Below are 23167 nucleotides of genomic sequence, written 5' to 3'. Positions count from 1 at the left end.
AACTAGGAAACTGACATTGGCATGCAGTAATGGTTCTGTGCCATTTTACCACCTGTGCAGGTTTGCAGGTTTGGGTAACCACCACTGCCATCACGGTACAGAACTATTCCATCACCACAAAGACCTTCCTTGTGCCATCGCTCATTAGTTACACCTACTCTCCTCTTCCCTAACACCTTTAACTTCTGGAAACCACTCATCAGTTCTCCATCTTCGTGAGTTTGTCATTTTGAGAACGTTGTACAAATGGAATCATCCATACAGGGCCTTTTGAGATTTAAAAAAAAATTTTTTTTTTTTTTAGCATTTGTTTATTTTTGAGAGAGAGAGAGAGAGAGCGTGCACAAGGAAGGGGCAGAGAGAGGGGTACAGAGACTCTGAAGCAGGCTCCAGGCTCTGAGCTGTCAGCATAAAGCTAGATGCAGAACTCAAACTCATGAACCACGAGATCATGACCTGAGCCAAAGTCAGACGCTCAACTGACTGAGCCACCTAGGTGCCACGAGACTTTTTTTTTTAATAAGCATAAATTCTCTTGAGATTTGTGCTTTCTATTTTTTAACCTAATTTTATCTTCTGAGAATTTTCTCATGTCGCTAATTTTAAAAAACATAATTTTTAACAGTTGTACTTTTAAAAATCCCATTGTTTTAACATTTTGGATATTAACTGTATTTTGCTATTGTAAACAAAACTACAGGGAGCAACACTGTAATCAAATATTCATCCAAATCTCTGGCTTATACCTTAGGATTGATTCCCAGCAGGGGGGTTGATGAAATTAAGTTAGGATACCCATGGGGCAAATCATAGGAAACTTTGACTCAGACTGCTAACACAATTAAGAGGTTTATCATTGCACATAACAAGAAAATACAAGATTGGGCAGCTCCAGGCCTGAAACAGTCAGTTGACTCAATCCAACATCAGGAACTCTGTGTCCTTCCCACTCTTGTCTCTGCCATCTCAGGGTATGACCTTGTTCTCTACTGATGGCTTATCTGTGGTTATGGGATGGTAGTCACTCTTTCTAGGCAGCAGTCCAGATATAGTGTTATCCATGAGCAAAAAGGGGCTCGCTTCTCTGTGCCTTTTTTAGGGGCAAGAAAATTTCCTAGAAGCCCTCTGTAGATCTCTCATTAGTTGGAGCTACCGCATGCACTCAGTCACTTAGGAATTCATTATTACTTGCAAATAATAAGACAACTAGCTTACTAGGTAAGGTTTTACTTCCCTCATGTTATAAAAAGCCGTAAGTAGTCAATGTTGGGCTTATATAGCAGGTCAGATATGTCATCATAGACTCAGGCTTCCCCTAGTTTTCAGCCCTACTATTCTGAGCATGTAACTTTTCTCCTCAAGGTTGCGTAGTGGCTGCTGTATCTCCAGTCATCACATCTGTATTCCAGTCAGGACAATTGAGAAAAGCAGAGGGGATTTCTCCTAGGAAGCCTCTGCCTTTTTTGTTCTGGAGTAACCCCTTCCCTAAAGACCACTGCCTGCATGTCACTGGCAAGAAAGGATGCAGATGGCTGACACTGGATGAAAGGGAGCCAGGGAGATCAAGTGTTTTAACTGGGCATGTTGCCACTCTGAACAAATCAGGATTCACTTTGTTAGGGAGAAGGAACATGTGGGATTGTGTAGGCAGTCAGGAATATATTTGTCAAAGTATAATTTTGGGGGCACCTGGGTGGCTCAGTCAGTCCAACTCTTGATTTTGGCTCAGGTCATGAGCTCACAGTTCATGGGTTCGAGCCCCACATCAAGCTCTGCGCTGGCAGCAAGGAACCTGCTTGAGATTCTTTCTCTCCCTCTCTGCCCCTCCGCAGCTCACGCTTGTGTGCTCGGTCGCGCGCTCTCTCTCTCTCTCTCTCTCTCTCTCTCTCCCCCCTCCCTCCCTCAAAAATAAATAAATAAATAAACGTTAAAAAAAGGTATACTTTTCAAAATTTAAAAACATAATTTTCAAGTGAATGACATAGTGAACATAAGCCAGAATTTTACAGAACTCGTTAATAAGGAAACTGGAAGGATGACAAAGCCAGTTCAAAAGAGGATATGAGACTTTGGTATTTATACCTGTGTATAATTATGTCAGTGAAAAAAGGGAATATTCAGAAAAGATTGCTAAGGTAGATGCAAATCTGGTTAATGTCCTAGACGGCAATAAAGCCCATGACCTGTGGGGTTACCCTTTCTGCTTGACAAAAATCATTTACATCGAATCTGTTTTCTACAAGTAAAAATTTAACTATAGAGTCTGGATCCTAATCAATAGTAAATAGTCAAAACGAGACCCATCCCCCGGAGAGCGAGAGGGCCATAGGCAGGCTTGTTAGATAGCACTGCTCAGAGTGAGGTTCCCAGAGCAGCAGCTTCAGCGTTTCCTGGGCACATGTTAGGAATGCCACATATTCAGGCCACCCAGACCTGCTGAATCAGATGCTCTGGGGGTGGCACTCAGCAGTCTCACTGTGATGGACTCAAGTCGGAGAGCCACCACTCTAGTACAAAAATGGAAGGACACGATGTCGTCCTTTTACTGTATTTCCAGGTTTGGGGTAATTTTTCTAAATCTAGCAAGGTCACACAGAGCCTGAAGGAAGGGTAATGGGGCCCTTATGACTGGCTACACAGAGAGGACTCTATAATCAAAATAAAACAGGGCTCCGGCAGCAGGAGAGCGGGGGAACAGCCTGCCTCCCCTGCCCTGTATCTTCCCCCAAGGTGTACAAGTGTGTGGTCAAAAGCTGTGCGCAGACCTTCCCGAAGCTCGACACATTTCTGGAACACATCAAGAGCCACCAGGAGGAGCTGAGCTACCGCTGCCACCTCTGTGGCAAGGACTTCCCCTCGCTGTACGACCTGGGTGTGCACCAGTACTCCCACAGCCTCCTGCCACAGCACAGCCCCAAGAAGGACAGCGCCATCTACAAGTACGTGCCCTCCCACTGCCCGTACCCCGTCTCCCTGCGGGGACCCTGAGGGCCAGTGGGCTCGGTGGTTCTGACTGCTAAGGACCCGTGGGAACAGATGCTGGCCCTCCTGTCATTCTTCAACTTGGCAGATGTTTATCCTAAAAAATAATCTTAAAAAGGAGAAACCAATATTTTTTCCTTCATGGGGGGAAAAGTGTGGATTTTTTTCCCCTCTAAACTAAAAATATCATGAAAGTATTAGTTTGTCTAATAATCTACAAAATTTAGGTTACAGTCAGAATGGTACCCAGATTCGTCAAATGCAACGGAATGAGCAAGCACATGTTGGAAAGCCAAAATCATAAAAACAAGATGCATTTGTTTTTATAATCTATAAAATGTGGGTTAAAGTTGTAGCTCTATGCTGATTCTTAGGGTGGACAGGGAATGAACCAAGTGTAGATCTCGTTTGGGGTAATTCTTTCTGACAATCCTTTACAGCATTTTAGTCTTCTGTTGCGGTCATAGGGGTCTGGCCACATGCGTTTCATCCTTGGATCTTCAGATCATTCTCATCGGAGCTAGCAGTCCTGTGACCATCCTCACTGAGTTTCTCTTGGTGGTTTTCTGGTCCCTTTTCCAGATTCTCTTTAGTTATCTGCATACACCCAACATCACTTTCGTAACTTTGGGAAATCCCACAATTTTGCCCTGCAGTCATTTTGCTGTGCATTTGCCCTGTGACTTCTGGTAGCAGCTGCCTCATAAAACCTGGCATGTAGTACATGGGAATAGATGTTAGTGATAAGCAAAGAGGGGTATTTGTCTGGGGACTTCTCCCAGTTCTCAGTGAATATTTTCATGTTGGAATGGTTTTGCTTCTCTGTACAAACTTGTACCTATAGGGATTTGGCTGATAACCTCTGTTAGTGAGGCATAACTCCTGGGAGATACTTCTCGGGTTCAGAGATAAGTAAATACAGCCCTTGACTTTAGAATGCACAGGCTTGTTAGGGGGATGGGTGTGTAAATGTGCTTACCATATACTCTGATAAAATGCTAACATACATGTAGATATGAGATAGAGAAGTACCACAGTGGGATGTACGGCAGGGAAGGTATCCTTGAAGCGGTGATATCTGAACCGAGTTTTGAAGGACGAATAGGAGTTTGCCAAGTAGACGGTAGGGTAGAGTGCATTCCTAGCAGGAGGAACAGCAAGTGTGGAGATATAATATAAAACAGCAAGTGGTTTAGAATGATTGTTGTGTAGAGCTAAAGTGAGAGAGGATGTTTAGATGTAGCCCAGGGGATGTTTAGAAATTAGGGCCAGGATATGAAGGGCCTTGCAGAAATCACAAAAGCTTTGAGAAATTAGCGGGAGCACTGGGACTGAAATGGGTGTAGGGCAGCTTGCCTGGGGGCGATTGGGAAGTGGAGCCAGAGAGGCAGGAAACCAGACAAAGCTTTGGCCAGTTAAGGGGTGGAGATTTCTAGTTAGTGATGGGTAATTCCCTTTTGTACTCAAGGGGCATTTTATTTTGCTTTTGCCCTATCAGTTTATTGATTATCTGTGAGTTCCTGTGGCCGTGTGGCTCTCTGGAGTGAGAAGCCAAATAAAAGGAAGGGAACATCTACTAGGGGCCAGGCTCTGTCTTAGGGGCATTGATCCCTGCAATCCTGGGAGGTAAGTGGTCATATTAGTCAGCTCCGGCTGCCATAACACGATACCACAGACACATGGTCTTCTTATAAGGGCACTCTGTCAATGACGAGGACCCCACCCTCATGATCTCATCTAAACATAATCACCCCCAAAGGTCCTATCTGTAAATACCATCACATTGAGGGTCAGGGCTTCAACACACAATTTTTGGAGGGTCACAGTTCAGTTCATAGCCGTGGTGTTCTCCCCATTTTGAAGATGAGGACACAGAGTCTCAGGGAGAAATGACTTGCCCACCAGAGTAACAATGTCAGCACAGAGCTGAGATTCAAACTCTTGTCTGGAACCTTGGAAGCCTCACAGCTCTGGTCTTGGAATCTGTAGGCTAAGGGTTAAGCCCAGTACTAATGGCTCTGTGTCTACAGTCAATTTCTTCTTCTAGGTTCTCTTACAAGGATTACAGTGCCAGTAACCCTTTATAGCCATTGAAACTCTTGGCCCAAAAGTTAAGGCCTGCCGTGGCAGGCCACCATCTGGATGGCCTGAGAATGGTGTGGTGTCTTGAGTAATAATGATAAGGGCTCCGGAGCCACCTGTCTGTGCTCAAATCCCAGCTTGACTACATGCCCAGTAGATGACCTTGGCAAGGTATTTGGCCACTCTGACCCTCTGTTTCCTCATCTGTGAGATGGGGATAACTATAGTGCCTACTGTGTGGGATTATCTATGAGGATTAGTTAAGACGACTATGAGGCTCTTAGACATGATACCTGGAACAGAGTAGGTGCTCAATAAATGTCATTGCTGCAATTATCATTATTTGTACAATTTAGATATAGGTTTGGTTGCATGCAATAGAGACTCCAAATAACTGTGGCATAAGTGAAGTGAGAATTTATTGCTGTTTCACAGTAATGTTTGGGCAAGTAGGGTGGCTTCATACTATTTTCAGGGTCCCAGCCCACATTGGTCTCTCTGCTCTGCTCCCTTTGGACCACATTGCCTTGGCCTGCCTATGGTGCCTTCCCAAACCCCAAGCCCCTCAAGTTAATTTTATGTGTGCCACTATATATGTGCTATATATTGATTTTTTTCCTTTTAAAAGTAAGATTTATTGTTTTTTTTTCTTTTTAAAAAATTTTTATTATTATTTTTTATAGCAAAGAGAGGGCATTTTTTAAAGTTTATTTATTTATTTTTGAGAGAGAGTGTGTGTGAGCAGGGGAGGGGCAGAGAGAGAAGGAGAGAGAGAATCCCAAGCAGACTCTGGGCTGTCAACACAGAGCCCAAAGTGGGGCTCAAACTCACAAGCTGTGAGATCATGACCTGAGCCGAAGTCGGATGCTTAACCAACCACCCAGGTGCACCTATTGATTTTTTTTTCTATTTACAAAAGTTATCCACGTTCAATGCAGAGAAAAAGATTTTTTTTAATTGCACAAAAAAAGCTCAAAAAAACAAAACCCCCTGCCATGCAAAGATAATCCCTCTTAACTTCTTGATACATGTTATTTGATCTGTGTCAGTACTAAGCACGTTTAGAGGTAGAACTGTCACAGGCTGTATGTGAGTCAGGTCATCCCAAACACAGTTACTGACTTCGGTGAAAATTCACTGTGCCGTCTTCCTGTCCCACAACTTCTGACAAACTGAAACATGATGTGATCACTGTATATACACATGGTGTGTGTTATCACAACCATAATATGGATATCTTTGCTTCTCGGCACAAACAGACCTGCCTCGTCTCTTTATTTATTTTTTATTTTTTATTTTTAAGAGGCTCCATGCTCAGCGCAAAGCCCAATGCAGGGCTTGAACCCATGACCCTGAGATCAAGGTCTGAACCAAGATTAAGAGTTGGACACTTGGGCCCCTGGGTGGCTCAGTCGGTTAAGCGTCGACTTTGGCTCAGGTCACGATCTCACGGTTGGTGAGTTCGAGCCCCACATCAGCCTCTGTGCTGACAGCTCAGAGCCTGCTTCAGATTCTGTGTCTCCCTCTCTCTCTGCCCCTCCCCTGCTTACTCTCTCTCTCTCTCTCTCTCTCTCTCCCTCAAAAATAAAATAAAACATAAAAAAAATTGTTTTTAATAAATAAATAAAAGAGTTGGACACTTAACCGACTGAGCCACTGAGGTGCCCCTGCCTCATCCTTTTAAATGGCTCCTTGGTATTCGGTTGTACATGCCAAATTTATGTAACTGGTCCTTTATTGCAGGATAGTTGGGTTTTTTTCCAGTTTGTCATTATTACAAACAACACTACAGAGAACAACTTTGTACATACATGTTTGCTCACTTGTAAATAAGTTCCTACGGACGCCAGGGTAGCTCAGTCAGTTAAGTGTCTGACTCTTGATTTCTGCTCAGGTCATGATTTCACAGTTCATGAGTTGGGACCCTGCATTGGGCTCCGCACACACAGTGTGGAGCCTGCTTGGGATTCTCTGTCTCCTCCTCTCTCTGCCCCTCCCCTGCTGGCTCTCTACCCCTCTCTCTCAAAATAAGTAAACATTAAAAAAAATAATAAGTTTCTAAAAGTGCTTTTGCAGGTCAAAGATTAATGGAGGAGGGGCGCCTAGCTGGCTCAGTCGGAAGAGTGCCTGACTCTTGATCTCAGAGTCGTGAGTTTGAGCCCCATGTTGACTGGAGAGATTACTTAAAAAAAAAAAAAATAGGGGCGCCTGGGTGGCTCAGTTGGTTAAGCATCTGACTTCACCTCGCGGTTCGTGGGTTTGAGTCCCGCATCAGGCTCTGTGCTGACAGCTCAGATTCTGTGTCTCCCTTTCTCTCTGCTCCTCCCCCATTCACGTGCTGTCTCTCTCTCTCTCAAAGCTAAATGTTAAAAAAAGTTTTTAATTAAAAAAAATAGTATTTAGTAAAATTTCTTTTAAAAAAGATCAATGAGGGCTTTAAAAAAGATTGATTACCGACTTCAAAAAATAATACAGTGCAATATTTATGAACTAAAAATGGGCATAGGACGAAAAGGAATTCCCCATCTATCCTGACCCCCTTCCCCATACCACAGACAGTCATTTTCAGGAACTTACTTTGACATAATTTCAGACTTCCAGAAAAAACATATCCTTCACCCAGATTTCCCAACTGTTAACTCTACCACATTTGCTTTATTATATTTTGAGCTATTTGAAGATTATTTGCTGGCATGATGCTCTTCTACCCTTTGTCTTTAGTGTACATTTTCTAGAAATAAGGGCACCCTCTTACATAAGCGCTGTGTAGTTCTCAAAATCAGAAAGTTAAACCAATACAGTTCTGTTGCCTAATCTATAGACCTTATTCAACAATCTCCTATTATTTCAATAACATCCCTTATAGACAAAAATTTGTTTTTTCTGGCCTGGGATCCCATCTAGGATCACACGTTGCATTCAATTATTGTGTCTTTTTATCCTCCTTTAAGCTGGAACAGTTGCTCACTCTGTCTTTGTCTTTTATGACTGTGGTATTTTTAAAGAGTGTAGGCTGGCTATTTTGTAGAATGTCCTCGGTTTGGGTTTGTCGGATTTGACCTCAGGTTAGATGCAGGAGTGGCATCACACAAAGTGCTGCTCAGTCCTCAGTGCATCGTATCAGCAGGCACATGACGTTGGTTTGCCCCCGCTCTGGGGATGTTACCTTGGATGACTTAGGGTGGCATTTCTGGCAGGGAGTTTTAATTTTAATGCTTATTGCTAAGCATTATTGCTTATTGCATTTTGAGCTTATTGCTAAAATACCTCCCACACAAACCTGTGTCTCCTCATTGCTAAAGCCCATGAAGTTCCTCTCCCATCTCACCAGTTTGCAAGGTCTCTGTCCCCCCAGTAGCTCTGCTCCCAGCTGACTTGCTCTTTCTTTCTTGCCATCTGGAGGCATTTAGCCTGTGGTTTTCAGAGTGTGGTCTGAAGGGGTCCCCTGGGCCTGCCACAGGTGCAGCCTGCCTGTGGGTTTCCCGTGGTGGCCCTGGTGTACCGATGTCCAGGCCCGTGTTTCTGTTTTTGGCACAAATTGCTCACCTACCTGTGAGCATTCCTCACTGGAACCTCATCATAAATGGGCCCATTGCCGGCAAATGTTTTTATAGTCAGGAGACTGGAGGGGTCTTTTCTTCAGAGTGGCTTATGACCTGAAGGCTTGTTAACCAGTGATATTAAGAGTAGAGACTGCGGAGGCACCTGGGTGGCTTAGTCGGTTGAGCGTCCAACTTTGACTCAGGTCATGATCGCACGGTTCATGAGTTTGGGCTCCATATTAGGCTCCTGCTATCAGCGTGGAGCCAACTTTAGATCCTCTGTCCCTGTCTCTGCCCCTCCCCCACTTGCACTCTCTCTCTCAAAAATAAATAAACCTTTAAAAAATAAAGCGTGTTAAAAAAAGAGTAGAGACCACACTTATAATGCTGTTTTGATTTACGAGCTGTTTGGCACGGTTGTGTCCTTTGTTTCTTGTGACAATCTTAAGAATTAACAAGAAGCAGGCCCATTTGGGATTCCTACCCCATTTTATGGATGAGGAAACTGAGGGTCAGAAATAAGAAGGTGCAAGGCCTGGACCCTTGTCTGTCTGACTCTTTCATATATAACAGATTGTCACTGGTGCTTCAAGCAGGTTATGAACGGGACAGATATGGTCCCTGCCTCTAGAGCCCAATTGCTGGTGAAAGAGACAGATACTAATCAAGTAAGCAAACAAGTAAGTAATAATTATAAATAGTAAGTGCTAAGGAGAAAACAAAACTGGGTGATGTAGTTGGGGGGTGCCCAGGGGTGGGCCATAGGGGACAGCTTGAGACAGGATGGTCAAGGAAGGCATCTCTAAGGAGGTGACATTTGAGGTGAGACCTGAAGGAGAAGAAGGTGCTACCCAAGGGAATACTTGGGGAAGAGTGTTCCAGTTGTCAGGAACAGCAGGTGAAATGGCCCTGAGGTAGGAAAGAGTTTGGTGTGTTCAACAAATATTAAGGAGGCCAAGGTGGCTGGGGCAGAGTGAGGTGGGCAGTGGAGAAAGATGAAGTCTGACAGGTAGGAGTGGTCAAGCCACTAGAGCCTTGAAGGGCCTAAGCAAGGATGTGACATGGTCTTATTTATTGATTGACTGATTGATTGATTGATTGTTGATTTTCATTTTTAAGGACTCGTAGGGTGCCTGGCTGGCTCAGTCAGTAGAGCATGCAACTCTTTCTTTTTTTTTTTCTTTAATTTTTTTTAACGCTTATTTATTATTATTGAGAGACAGAGAGACACAGAGTGTGAGCAGGGGAGGGGTAGAGAGCGGGGGAGAACAGAATCTGAAGCAGGCTCCAGGCTCCGAGCTGTCAGCACAGAGCCCGATGCAGGGCTCAGACTCGCAAACTGTGAGATCATGACCTGAGCCGAAGTCAGTCGCCTAACCGACTGAGCCACCCAGGCACCCCAAGCATGGAACTTTTGATCTCAAGGTCATGAGTTGGGTGTGGAGCCTATTAAAAAAAAAAAAAAAAAAAAAGGAATGAATTAAATGTAGAATTTTGCCTCCTAGTGTTGGCCCTGGGAGGAGGAGAATAGCTGGTTCCTGTGTCTGTGGGGCCAGCCCAGCCTCCACACACTGCTCTGTCACCTCTCATGCTCCTTTCCGTGTAGGTGTGTCAAATGTGTCAACAAATACTCTACTCCTGAAGCCCTGGAGCACCACCTGCAGACCGCCACTCACAACTTCCCCTGCCCGCACTGCCAAAAGGTGGGTACCACTGCCCTTTCCCAGCTGGGACAGCAGTTGGGGCTGAGAGGTGGTAGAGCAAACACCTCACTCTCTCCTTCTCCCCTCCCGCCTCAGTACATGCAGCAAAGCCTAGGCTTGTCTCCGCAGACTTGTCTCCATGGACTTGTCTCCATAGGCGCTTCACCTTTGAAGAGTAGGGGACCTGCCTGGCCCATCTTAGCCATTAGACACCACACATGGTCATCCTGGAGCTGCTGCTGGGCCAGGCCGGGCCAGGCTGCGCTAATGTGGGGTGAGGCCTCTTCTGGGCCCAGGCCCAGCATCAGGACAGCAGCCTCCAGCTTCCTGATGTATTATGCTTGTTATCATTGGTTCTTCTTTTCAGTGAATGTGAAAACCATCACTGAAGCCTGTCCTTTAGTGTCATCAGCTAGCCAGGCAGTGTTCCGATTTCTGAGTGTCTCAGAAACATCGTAATTTTTAGAAAATGTTTATTTATTTATTTTTGAGAGAGTGCACGCACCTGCCTGTGCGCAGGGTTGGGGAGGGGCAGAGAGAGAGAGAGGGAGAGAGAGAACCTTTTTTTTTTTAAGTTTATGTATTTATTTTGAGAGAGATAGGGTCCTAGTGGGGGAGGGGCGGAGACAGAGAGAATCTCAAGCAGGCTCCGAACTGTCAGTGCAGAGCCCGATGTGGGGCTCAAACTCATGAAATCATGAGATCATGACCTGAGCCAAAATCAAGAGTCAGACACTTAACTGACTGAGCCACCTAGGCACCCCGAAGCATCATAATTTTTATAAGGTTTATTTATTTGAATCAGACTCACATACTCCAATTGGTTGATATAACCAAAATTTCTATTAACAGTTTCTCCCACAAGTGCTCCTTTTTTTCCCCCTTTTAATTTATTCTTGTGGAGTTTCCCAAAGTCTGGATTTTGCTGATTGCATCCCCCTAGTGTGTTTAACTGGTTTCTGTTGGGGTGCCTGGGCGGTTCAGTCAGTTGAGCATCCAACTGTTGACTTTGGCTCAGGTCATAATCTCACAGTTCGTGGCTTCAAGCCCCACATTGGGCTCTGCGCTGATGGTGGGGAGCTTGCTTGGGATTCTCTCTCTCCCTCTCTCTCTCTCTGCACTTTCTCTCTCTTCAGCCTCATTGTAGATGTTTCTGATTATGTATATAGCCTAATTCGGGGCTTTGGTATTTGTGTTCCAAATAAAAGTATCATGAGTTGAAAAAGAACCATGTGCCACATGCTGTCCTGAGCATCTTATCTGAATTGAGTCATTTAACTCTAGGAGGCATACTATTACTATTCCCATTTTACAGATGGGGAAACCAAGTTACAGAAAGATCACCTAGCTAGGAAATGGTGGGCCTACTAAGTAGTTGAGTCTGTAACCTTGACTACTTCTCTGTAACGAATGAAAAAAATGAATGAATATCCTTCCTATGGCTGGAGAGGAAGGAGATTTTGACTTCCATGGTTTCTGGCTCTTCCTTACCTTTTCATTCATTTCTTCAGTTACTTACTCATCTTTTCATTTTTTTTCTTTTTCATGTAAGTCATTTCATACAGGCCCTGTGCTGGGAAATGAAAGTTCCTCTGCCCTCTTAGAGATCTCATAAAAGCCAAGGGTTATAATTCAGGGTTAGATGGGTTAGATGGTGACTTTAAAAATGTAGATGGAGGCGCCTGGGTGGTTCAGTCAGTTAAGCATCCGGCTCTTGATTTAGGCTCAGGTCATGATCTCACAGTTAGTGGATTCAAGCCCCATGTCAGGCTCTGCGCTGAGTGCAGAGCCTGCTCGGGATTCTCTCTTTCTCCCTCTCCCCCTGCCCCTCCCCCACTCATGCACCCATGTGTGTGTGCACGCGCGCTCTCTCTCTCTCTCTCTCTCACTCAAAATAAATAAGCATTTTTAAAAAATGTAGATGAACAGGGATGCTTGGCTGGCTCAGGCAGTAGAGCATGCAACTCTTGATCTGGGGGTCATGAGTTTGAGCCCCACATTGGGGATAGAGTTTTCTTAAAAAACAATAAATAAACAGGGGCGCCTGGGTGGCTCAGTCGGTTAAGCATCCGACTTCAGCTCAGGTCATGATCTCACAGTCCGTGAGTTCAAGCCCCATGTCAGGCCCTGTGTTGACAGCTCTGAGGCTGGAGCCTGCTTCGGATTCTGTGTCTCCATCTCTCTCTGCCCCTCCCCCGCTCATGCTCTGTCTCTCTCACTCTCAAAAATGAGTAAATGTTAAAAAAAAATGTTTTAAACACAAACAGATAAACAGATGGTAAACAAATAAATATAGATGAACATTCAAGGGCAGGATTTGTTTTGCCTGGCACGGCATTGAAAAGTCAGAGAGGGCTTCACAGAAGCAGTGACACCTGAGTTGGGTCTTGAAGGATAAATAAAAATTTGTCAGGCTAAGAGAGAAAGGCCCTCTGGGTAGAAAAAATAGCCTGGCAGAAGCTCAGAACATGCATTGTGGGTGAGTAGTGGGAGTCATGAGGTTCTAAGCCTGACACTGGGCCCTGATCCTGGTGGGAGAATGGTTTCCACAACTGCTGGGAATGAGGAGCCCCTTGAGCTCAGGAGGTGGTGAGGGTTAGTGAGTCAGACCTAATGCCAACTCGTCTCTTCTGCCAGGTGTTTCCTTGTGAGCGCTACCTACGGCGTCATCTGCCCACCCACGGCAGTGGGGGCAGGTTCAAGTGCCAGGTGTGCAAGAAGTTCTTCCGGCGAGAGCACTACCTCAAACTGCATGCTCACATCCACTCAGGTGAGTGCCCTGCCCCCCATCAACTCCTGCCCAGCCCCCCTCCCTCTCTCTTCCCTTTCCCACCCCCCTCTAGCCTTTGCCCCTGTCTTTCTCCAGCCTTCTTCTCCCTCCCCGTCTTGTCCGTCCCCCGCTCTCTCTTCATCCCCCTCCCCATCTCCTTTCTGGCCCCCTACCCACCTGCCCTCTCAAGTGAACAAAGGGTTCCCACCAACACTAAGGTAGAGCTGAATCTCTGTAGGCTGGTGGGGAGGACTCTTGGCTCTGCCCCCAACAGCTCACTCAGGCCATTCTGAGCCCCTAGGGGTGGGGGTCCTGTTCTCACTACAGAATTCCCACCCAACCCCCTCTCCTTGGCTCCCCAGTTGAGACACATTGACATTTTCTTTTAAGTTTTTTTATTAAGTTTATATATTTATTATTTTTGAGAGAGAGCACAAGGGAGAGACAGAGAGAGAGGTAAAGAGAGAGAATCCCAAGCAGGACTCATGGCTGTCAGTGCAGTGGCTCAGTCGGTTAAGCGTCCGACTTCAGCTCACATCATGATCTCATGGTTCGTGAGTTCGAGCCCCGCATCAGGCTGGTTGCTGACAGCTCGGAGCCTGTCAGCTTCAGATTCAGGCTGAAACACCCAGAGTCTAAGAGACCCCCAAAAACGAACCACCAGAGTCCAGAGTCAAAGCTAAGCAGCAAGGGTCATTTATTGCAGGTTTGAACCTGGACCTCTGCGCCCCCGTTGCCGGTGACGCCAAGAGGCCCTGAGAGAGGTTTTTACACCCCTTTTATAGACAGGTACAAACAAGTCATGGGGAAATCAGGAATTTTCCACAGTTACAGAGCTGCGATTGGTTGGTGTTTAAAGTTGGACACTTAACAGTATTCGATTGGTTCCTGCCTTTAGGTCAGACCACAACCGGGGGTACGGGTATCACAATGATTGATCAGGAGTGCACGGATGTGCCAAGTAACAATGGTTGATCAAGAATATACGGATGTGCCAGGCAATAATGATTGATCAGGAATACATGGGCATGCCAAGCAATTGTACAGAAGCGGAACAAGCTGGTTAAGCTTGGTTAGGTTTCAGTTTCCCATAACTTAAGCTTTTAAGTTTCAATTTTCTCAGGCCTCTCAAGGCTAGTTGCTGAAGCTCAGAGCTTCAGATTCAGTGAATCTGTCCTGAATCCCCATCTCTCTGTCCCTCCCCAACTTGTGCTCTCTTCCTCTCTCTCTCAAAAATAAACATTTAAAATAAATAAGTAAATAAATAAATAAAAACTTTTTTAAAAAATAATAAATCTTAAAAAGTGTATGCATTGGTAATTTTGGTAGATATTACCAAATTACTCTGTTTATAGTTTTAAAAATTATTATGCAAGGGGCACCTGGGTGGCTCGTTGGGTTAAGCATCTGACTCTTGATTTAGGGTTGGGTCATGATCTCGAGATTCATGAGATCGAGCCCCATATTGGGTTCTACCCTGCTGGGTTAGAGCCGGCTTGGGATTCTCTCTGCATCTCTCTCTGCCCCTCCCCACTGTGTTCTCTCTCTCTCTCTCTCTCCCTCTCTCTCTCTCTCTCTCTCTCTCAGAATTAATAAATATTAAAAAATTTTTGTTCAAAAGTATATGCTTATTTTAAAAATGAAGCAGTATTAAGGGCACCTGGGTGGCTTGATCGGTTAAGCATCTGACGTCAGCTCACGTCATGATTTTACAGTTCGTGAGTTCAAGCCCCAAATTGGGCTCTCTGCTGTCAGCGCACCGCCTGCTTCGGATCCTTCATCCCCCTTTCTCCCTGCCCTTCCACTACTTGCGTGCACATGCTCTCTCTCTCTCTGTGTCTCTCGGTCTCTCTCTCTCAAACAAAACAAAATAAAATAAATGAAGCAGTATAGAAGTACATAAAGTAAAATGTTAAGTTCTCCCTTCAAATCCTAATTGTTACCGGTAGTTTGGTGTGTACCCTCCCTCAACTTTCTCCCTGCATATTCTGTGTGTATACAAACACCTATGACTAGGGCCATTTGGGAGTATGAGGATTGCATTTCTTTTCATTTTTTGTCTTAAGCTGTTCTACAAATTTCTTTCCTTACTTAGCAGTATGGCCAGGAGATCTTTCCAGATCAAGAAACACAGATGGACACTAATCTTTTTAATGACTGCAGAGCATTCCATTATAAGGACCAGAATTTCCTTAATCACCGGGTTGGCATTTTTCAAAAGTACTTTATTCATTCCAGAGAGGGAACAGAGAGGAAATAATGGCAGGCAATCCAGACAGTCCAGACAGCCCAGTAACAGTCCTTTTCCACAGGACAGGTTGTAAGCCCTGATGAGAGCTGTCAGGTGAGAGCTGCTTTCCTCCCCTCCTGCCGCCCCCCCCCCCCCGCCCCCCCGCCAGATTCTTTTGCAGCCTACACGAGGAGCCACTCAGGTAGACTCTGCATCACACTGCTGGGCCGGCGTCTTAGTTCCCCCAAACACTAGGTGGAGACCGTGACCTTCAGTTTTCTCATCCAGTACTTACCTCATAGTTCATTACAACGATTCCAGTAAATAAGGTATAATTCCCCTCTCTGCCTCAGTGGGCCCCTTTCAGTAAATGCCACAACCATTCACCTGTCACTCAGGCCCACCTTAGACTCGTCCTTGACACCCTTCCCCTCACACCCCACAGTCAATCCATTGGCAAAGGCTGCCGATTCTGCCTTCCTGACGTTGCCTGTACTGGCTGCTTCCCATGCCTCCACCCCCACCCCTTCACTGTATTTTCTGCATGCAGCTAGAAGGAGACTGTGAAACTCTTAAGTCAGATCGGTCCTCCCTCTGCTCAGCCACTCTGGTGGCTTCTCCTCTTGCTCAGAGTAAAAACCCAGGCCTTCCAGGCTCTCCCTGTTGGGCCAGGCTGTCTCGCTAACCTCCCCTTCTGCCTCATTCTCTCTCCCCTACTCTGTTCCAGCCATACTGGCCTCCCCTGTCTTCAGACATACCACACACTCCCACCTTTGCTTCAGCCTGGGACCCTGACTCTGGTTTCCATCATGGCTTGCTCCCCTCCTACCTCACATCTCCCTTCTTGTCTCATCAGAAAGGCCTTTTCTTTTCTTTTCTTTTCTTTTTTAAACTTCAATCTTTATTTATTTATTTTTGAGAGACAGAGATAGAGCATGAGCAGGGGAGGGGCAGACAGAGAGGAAAACACAAAATCTAAAGCAGGCTCCAGGCTCTGAGCTGTCAGCACAGAGCCCAATGTGGGGCTCAAACCCACAAACCATGAGATCATGACCTGAGCCAAAATCGGACATTTAACTTACTGAGCCACCCAGGCGCCCCAAGCCTTTTCTGACCGCCCTCTCTGAAATAGCTCCCTTCTTCTCCTTGGAAAAACAAAGTCATGAGGAATGGGAAAGGCTGTTTTCTCCCAGGCCACTTCTTTAGAGGAGCTGCTACCCTCTAGTGTGCCCCATATTCGGACTCCATCTCATGGGACTCCCTCCCCCGCCTCCATCTGTGTCTTCTACAGGTGAGAAGCCCTACAAATGCTCTGTGTGCGAGTCTGCGTTCAACCGTAAGGACAAACTGAAGAGACACATGTTGATCCATGAGCCATTCAAGAAATATAAATGCCCCTTCTCGTGAGTAGAAACTGGCATGAGTGGGAGGGGCAGCTTTACCCAGCAGTGGGACACAAAAACGTCAGGGCTGAGTTTCTGAAGGCCCTCTCTCCTTTTTCCTGCTGTGGGCCTGGCCTGCCTACCTATTCCCCCCTCTGCTTCCCAGCCTGGCCCTTTGGGTAAACAGGAAGTCCCTCATGCCCTGCACTAGCACAGAGGCCAGCAAGAGAGTCCTGAGTTTGGTGAGATCCCTCTGACCAGTGGTTTTGGGTTCTAGGACACACACGGGCTGCAGTAAAGAGTTCAATCGGCCGGACAAACTGAAGGCTCATATCCTCTCCCACTCTGGTAAGTGACTCCTGGACCTATCAACAGGGTCTGGTTCAGCTCAAAGTCCCTGGGGCAGGCCCTCTGGAAACAGCAGGCACATCCCATGTGGCTTTTTTTTTTTTTTTTTTTTAACGTTTTATTTATTTTTGAGACAGGGAGAGACAGAGCATGAACAGGGGAGGGTCAGAGAGAGGGAGACACAGAATCTGAAACAGGCTCCAGACTCCGAGCTGTCAGCACAGAGCCTGACGCGGGGCTCGAACTCACAGACTGTGAGATCATGACCTGAGCCGAAGTCGGCTACTTAACTGACTGAGCCACTCAGGCGCCCCTCCCATGTGGCTTTTAATCACTGCCTGGTATATTCCAGCCAACAGACTTTTGCTCGTGTGAGCCATGAACCAGGCCTGCATTAGGGACCTCAGGGTCCTACAGAGGTGAGTCAGATACAGTCCCCCGGGCTGAGGGGAAGCTGACCTAAGAGGAGATAGCTCATAAATCAGAGAGGGGCCCGGTGTGATAGAGGTGTGGATCAGGTGTGGAGGGAGATCAGATTCCAGCTGGCTCCAAGACACGGCCAGGAAGGCTCCTTGGTACCCTCAGCAGAGCGGGGCAGGTGGGGTGTGGAGCAAGGGTCTTCACCCCGCTCCTCGGTTTCCCAGGGGCTCCATGGCTCTTCCTTGGGTGCTGCTGCATCCCCAGAGCAGCTTGGCTGTCTTTCCACATACCGTTTGGGCTAGAACATGGTTTCTTGGCACTATTGATATTTTGTAGTGGCTGATGCTGTATGAGGGGGCTGCCATGTGCATTATAGGATGTTTAGCAATATACTAGCCTCTACCCTCTAGATGTCAGTGGCTTCTTCCCCACAGTTAGGACAACCACAAATGTCTCCAGGGGACAAAAGTCTCCTGGACGGTAAAATTGCCCCTGGTTAAGAATCATGGGTTTAAAGAAAGGATTTAGTTGCTAAAGATAGTTTGAAAACTGAGAGCATAGAGTTGAGGACCTCGCAGACAGATGGCCTGAGTTTGATTTTTAGCACTAACATTGTCCTGCCGTGTTGCCTCATGCAAGTCTCTGCCCCTCTCTGAGCCTTCATCTGAGGGAGGCTGAGGAGAGCATGGCTCAGGCTGAGTGTGGGCTGGACTTGCCTTCATGGTGGATATGGAGGCACCAGTGATTCATTGAGTGAGTGACTATTGAGAACTTATCACATGTCAGACTCTGGAGGTGACATGGGGGAATCAGATGGGCAGATCCCCACCCTGCCCTCCTGGGGAAGCTTAGCATTCAGTGGCAAAGATTGAAAATGAACAACAAACAAATAAGTATGTTACAGAGAAGTATGCAGACTACAAAGACAGGAATAAACAGTGAGGGGGCAGAGAAAGATATGAGGCAGGTATCAGGGACAGTCTCCTGGAGGAGGTGACATGAGAGCTGTCTTAAGGGATGAGAAAAGCCAGGAAATAGCTTCCAGAAGGAGGGAGCAAGTACAAAATCTTGAGGCAGAGAAGGGACTGGGGGTGTTTAAGACCAGGAGAGCTGAGTGGGAGTATGGAGCTCAGAGAACAAGTGGGGGGAAGGAGGGAATGGGGCTGAGAGGTGAAGGGAGTGGTCAGACTGCACAGGGCTTTGTGGGGAACTTGGCAAATCACTGGAAGGTTCAGAGCAGAGAATGTCACAATCCTTTGTGTATTTCATGAAGCCATTTCTAGCTGCCCTGTGGGGATGGTCTGAGGGCGCCAGGGTGAGACAGACAGACCAGAGAGGAAAGAGATGATGGTGACCTGGCTAAGTTAGCTAAGGTTTGGGGGCTGAACATCCTATTCCAGGCAGAAGGAAACAGCAAGTGCAAAGGCCCAGAGGCAGGAGCCAGCTTAGTGCCCTGAGGAAGGCATGTGTGGCTGGCCGCGAGTCAGTGGCTGGAAGAAGGGGAGACATGAGACTGGCAGGAGAGCAGGGGCCCAGATCGCACACATGCTCAGCTGGGAGAAGTGGGGAGATGAGACTGGCAGGGAGCAGGGCCCAGATCACGCACGCGCTCACAGGACAAGCCGAGAGACTGGGTTTTATCCCAAGTGCAGAGGTGCGGTTGCAAAGTAAGGGGTCTGAGTGCCTCTCTCTGACTTTGCCCCCCTCCCCCCACCCCAGGCATGAAGCTCCACAAGTGCGCCCTGTGCAGCAAGTCCTTCAGCCGCCGTGCCCACCTCGCGGAGCACCAGCGCGCCCACACGGGCAACTACAAGTTCCGCTGTGCTGGCTGTGCCAAGGGCTTTTCCCGACACAAATACCTCAAGGATCACCGCTGCCGCCTTGGGCCCCAAAAGGACAAGGACCTGCAAGCCCGGCGGCCCTCCCGGAGGAGGGCGGCCCCCCGCAGCGGCAGCAGTGGTGGGCGCAAGGTGGTGACCCCCCTGCCTGACCCGCTGGGGCTGGAGGAACTGAAAGACACAGGGGCTGGGCCTGTGCCGGAGGCTGCCCCAGGCAAGCCGCCCTTCTCAGAGCCAGATGCAGTGCTGTCCATCGTAGTGGGTGGCACGGTGGGTGGCGAGCCTGAGCTGGTAGTGCCTGGGCATGCCGAGAGCCTAGGCTCCAACCTGGCGCTGGCGGAGCTGCAGGCAGGGACTGAGGGCCCATGTGCCATGCTCGCTGTGCCTGTGTACATCCAGGCCTCAGAGTGATGGACCCGCAGGGTTTGCTCCCAGAGCCTGGCCTCATGCTCACCTTTGGGTCCAGACGTCAGGGGCCAGCTAGAGATTCTTTCCAACGGAAGTGAGCCATGGGCTGAAATCCTTTTGGAGTGTCATGTATAAACCCTGGCCTGTGGCCAGCCTGCCATGGCCCCAATTCTGCTGGAGAGCCCTGAAGCATTCTGGAATCTGAGGCAGGGCTGCCTACAGCTTCCAGGTCAGGGCAGTGGAGAGAAGAGAGATGGCCGAGCTGAGCAACCCCAGGGTCTGGCTGGTCCAGGCTGGTGTCGGCCCACCTAAGAGAGAAGACAGGGTGGTCCTGCCCGCCCCTCCTCCAGGCTGTCTTGGTGTGGCCTTTAGTCAAGCTGCTCTTCTGGAGGCCTGAGATTGTTAGAGCCCTGATCTGCTGGACCTTTTCATACACAGTCCCTTATGATATCCCCAGGTGACTCTGTGATGTAGGCATTTAGGCGGCACTCAAGTGTCATGGTTAAGAGTGCAGCTATCAGCCAGTTTTGGCTTCACATCTAAACACTGCTGCTCACTTGCTGTGTGACCTTGGGTAAGTCACTTTACCTCTCTGAGCCCTGTATTTCTCACCTGTACAGTGGGGGGTGGGATGACAGTTCAACTCCATAGGGCTGTCGTGGGGTCCAGTATGATGAAACGTGCAGAGGACTTGGCATAATGCTTGGCACTTGAAAAGTGCTCAATAAATGTTTTTATCAAAATGTGTACCCAATGGCTCAGGCCCGAGCCTTGGGAGTTTCTGCCCCTGGGTGGCAGCACTCCCTCCTCCAAAGTGTGTGGGGGCTGAGAGGTCCCATGGCCCCTTGCACACAGCTGTGCTGCCCTGTTAGCCATGGAGAGGTTTGGTGCTCCCGGAATGGTTATTTCAGAGCATGGCCATGGAAGAGGTTTTAACTCACTTTTGAAAATGCAGGATCCTGGGCCTTGCCCCAAACGCTACTGCATCAGAAGCTCTGATCAGAGCCAGAAGTCCATCTCAAGCAGGCCTCTAGAATCCGTAGTTGCCCCCACCGCCAGCACTCTCTCCGCCTCCCCAGCTAGTCCAGAGGAGGAGTGAATCAGGGAGGCAGGGAAGAGAAAGGGGACCTTGACCAGTGTTTCCTCATTTATATCCGCAACCACCCTGCTGGGCCACACTGGTCAGTTACAGGAGAGGAAATGGGCTGGAGAAGGGATAGGGTGGGGCGTGGCAGGGCTGTCAGGCTCAGTTTGATGACTCAGTTTCCTCAAAGGCTGGTACGTCCCTCAGACATCTGTGCTGGGGCTGTGGGCTGGAGCTGAGAGCAAGCCCATCTTCCCCTCAGGAAGGGTGTGATGCAGGAGGAACAGCAAGTGAGGAAGTGGCACACAGCTGAGGCAGTGAGAACTGTAAGCCCACCCAGCCTTCAGGGCCAGAGGAAGGACTGGCGAGGACTGAAGATCTGTCCAGGGGAGGTCACATTTGAGCTGGTCCTTGACACAGAATGTTTTGATGGATGGATAAAGGGGGGAAGGCATGCCAGGGAGAGCGAGCCATGAGCAAGGCCTTCGAGGTATAATTCTGGGGCTAATGCAAGGTCCAGGGTGGCCAGAGATTTAGCGGTAGTAGGTAGATCATGACAATTGCTAATATGCTTCCAGCTTCCACCTGATGGACACTTCCACGTGATGGGTACACAGCACTTCAGCCCCATCGGGTGGAAATTGTAACTTATTTCACAAATGAGGAAACAGACACAGAGCTCCTCGCCCAAGTTCACACAGCTAGTCAGTCACAGAGCTGGGATTCAGGCAGGAATGGCCTGCCTCCATGTGCTGTTAGCCACTTTGCTCTATTGAAATAGGAGTTGATGTTGAATCAGAGATACTCTTGGTTAAAGAATTTGGATTTTATTCTCTACAGTGGAGGAGTCATGGGAGACATTAAACATTTTTAACAATCGTGACATTAAATAAAATGTTAAAAAATCACATCTCCATCCTAATACAACTGTTTTATATTTCTGTCTCTGCCTATCAGTATACACACGCATGAACATTTACCAATAATCGTGAAGACTAATGTTGACTAGGTACCTGTGCCATGCCTGACATGTCCTAAGCACTTTGAGGTGGGTGCTACTTCTAATTCCATTTTATGGCCGAGATGAGGCAAAAGGCACAGGGAGGTTAAGCAGCTCCAAATCACACAACAGTAAGTGGCAGAGCCAGGCCACAGACCAAGGGACATATTGGGGCACCTGGGTGGCTCAGTCGGCTATGCATCTAACTCTTGGTTTCCGCTCAGGTCATGATCTCACAATTAGTGGGTTCGAGCCTCATGTCATTATCAGCGTGGAGCCTGTTTGGGATTCTCTCTCCCTGCTCTCTCTCAGCCCCTCCCCTGCTCTCTCGCTCTCTCTCTTTCTCGAAGTAAATAAATAAACATTAAAAAAAAGAACAAGGAAAATATCAAGTCCTAATATTTATTTTTTTTTAATTTTTTTTTTTAACTTTTATTTATTTTTGAGACAGAGAGAGACAGAGCATGAACGGGAGAGGGTCAGAGAGAGAGGGAGACACAGAATCTGAAACAGGCTCCAGGCTCTGAGCGGTCAGCACAGAGTCCGACGCGGGGCTCGAACTCACGGACCGTGAAATCGTGACCTGAGCCGAAGTCGGCCGCTTAACCGACTGAGCCACCCGGGCTCCCCAAGTCCTAATATTTAATAGATGCACAGTTGGACTGCAAGGGAGGAAGCTTGGACCATAATAACTAAATCCCTCCTAGGTAGGCAGATGGGATGACTGAGGCCTAGAAAGGGGAAGGCCCTTGGTCAAGGGTCACGCTAAGTTGACAACAGAGCTGCTCCAGGACCCCAGAGTCCCTCATAGACCTCCAAGATGCTGGGAGAATGAAGTGTAAAGAGGGTCTGTCCTGAGCATCCAGGGTCCCATAGATTTTGACATTAAGCAGAGCTAGTTTCAATCCTGACTCTGCCCCTTCCCAGCTGTGTGACTATGGCAAGTCACTTCACTTCTCTGAACCTCAGTGGCCTCATATGTCAAAGGGGGAGAATAATAGTACCTACCCAACAAGGTTATTAGAATTCAGAGGGAAGGGGCACCTGGGTGGCTCAGTGGGTTAAACATCTAACTTCAGCACAGGCTATGATCTCAGGGTTCATGAGTCCGATCCCCGCATCGGGCTCACTGCTGTCAGCACGGAGCCCACTTCGGATCCTCTGTCCCCCTCTGTCTCTGCCCTTCTCCCCACTTGCGCTTGCTCTCTCAAAATAAATAGATAAATTTAAAAAACGTGAAAAGAAAATATTTTTTAAAAATTGGGAGATTTCATATAAAAATCTGGATTCTGACTTCTGTTGAAAATTAGGATGTCTGGGGACACGTGGGTGGGTCAGTTGGTTGAGCGCCTGACTTCGGCTCAGGTCATGATGTCAC

At 47.6% G+C, this 23167-nt stretch overlaps 1 protein-coding gene across 4 annotated transcripts in view; it reads left to right on the top strand.

Moving 5' to 3' along the window:
- Positions 1–21697, top strand: part of ZNF341 (zinc finger protein 341) — a 46932-nt gene extending 25235 nt beyond the window's left edge. For all 4 annotated transcript variants that reach the window (XM_047853213.1, XM_047853216.1, XM_047853215.1 and 1 more), the window contains 6 exons: positions 2731–2939; positions 10213–10309; positions 12947–13079; positions 16601–16712; positions 16969–17039; positions 19179–21697. In XM_047853213.1, coding sequence (XP_047709169.1) covers positions 2731–2939; positions 10213–10309; positions 12947–13079; positions 16601–16712; positions 16969–17039; positions 19179–19708 — 1152 coding nt within the window. In that variant the 3' untranslated portion in view covers positions 19709–21697. The remainder of the gene's footprint in view (positions 1–2730; positions 2940–10212; positions 10310–12946; positions 13080–16600; positions 16713–16968; positions 17040–19178) is intronic.
- Positions 21698–23167: the final 1470 nt, after the last annotated feature.

Source organism: Prionailurus viverrinus, chromosome A3 (assembly GCF_022837055.1).
Source record: "Prionailurus viverrinus isolate Anna chromosome A3, UM_Priviv_1.0, whole genome shotgun sequence".
NCBI classification, from domain to species: domain Eukaryota; kingdom Metazoa; phylum Chordata; class Mammalia; order Carnivora; family Felidae; genus Prionailurus; species Prionailurus viverrinus.
This window is presented reverse-complemented; position numbering and strand designations above follow the sequence as displayed.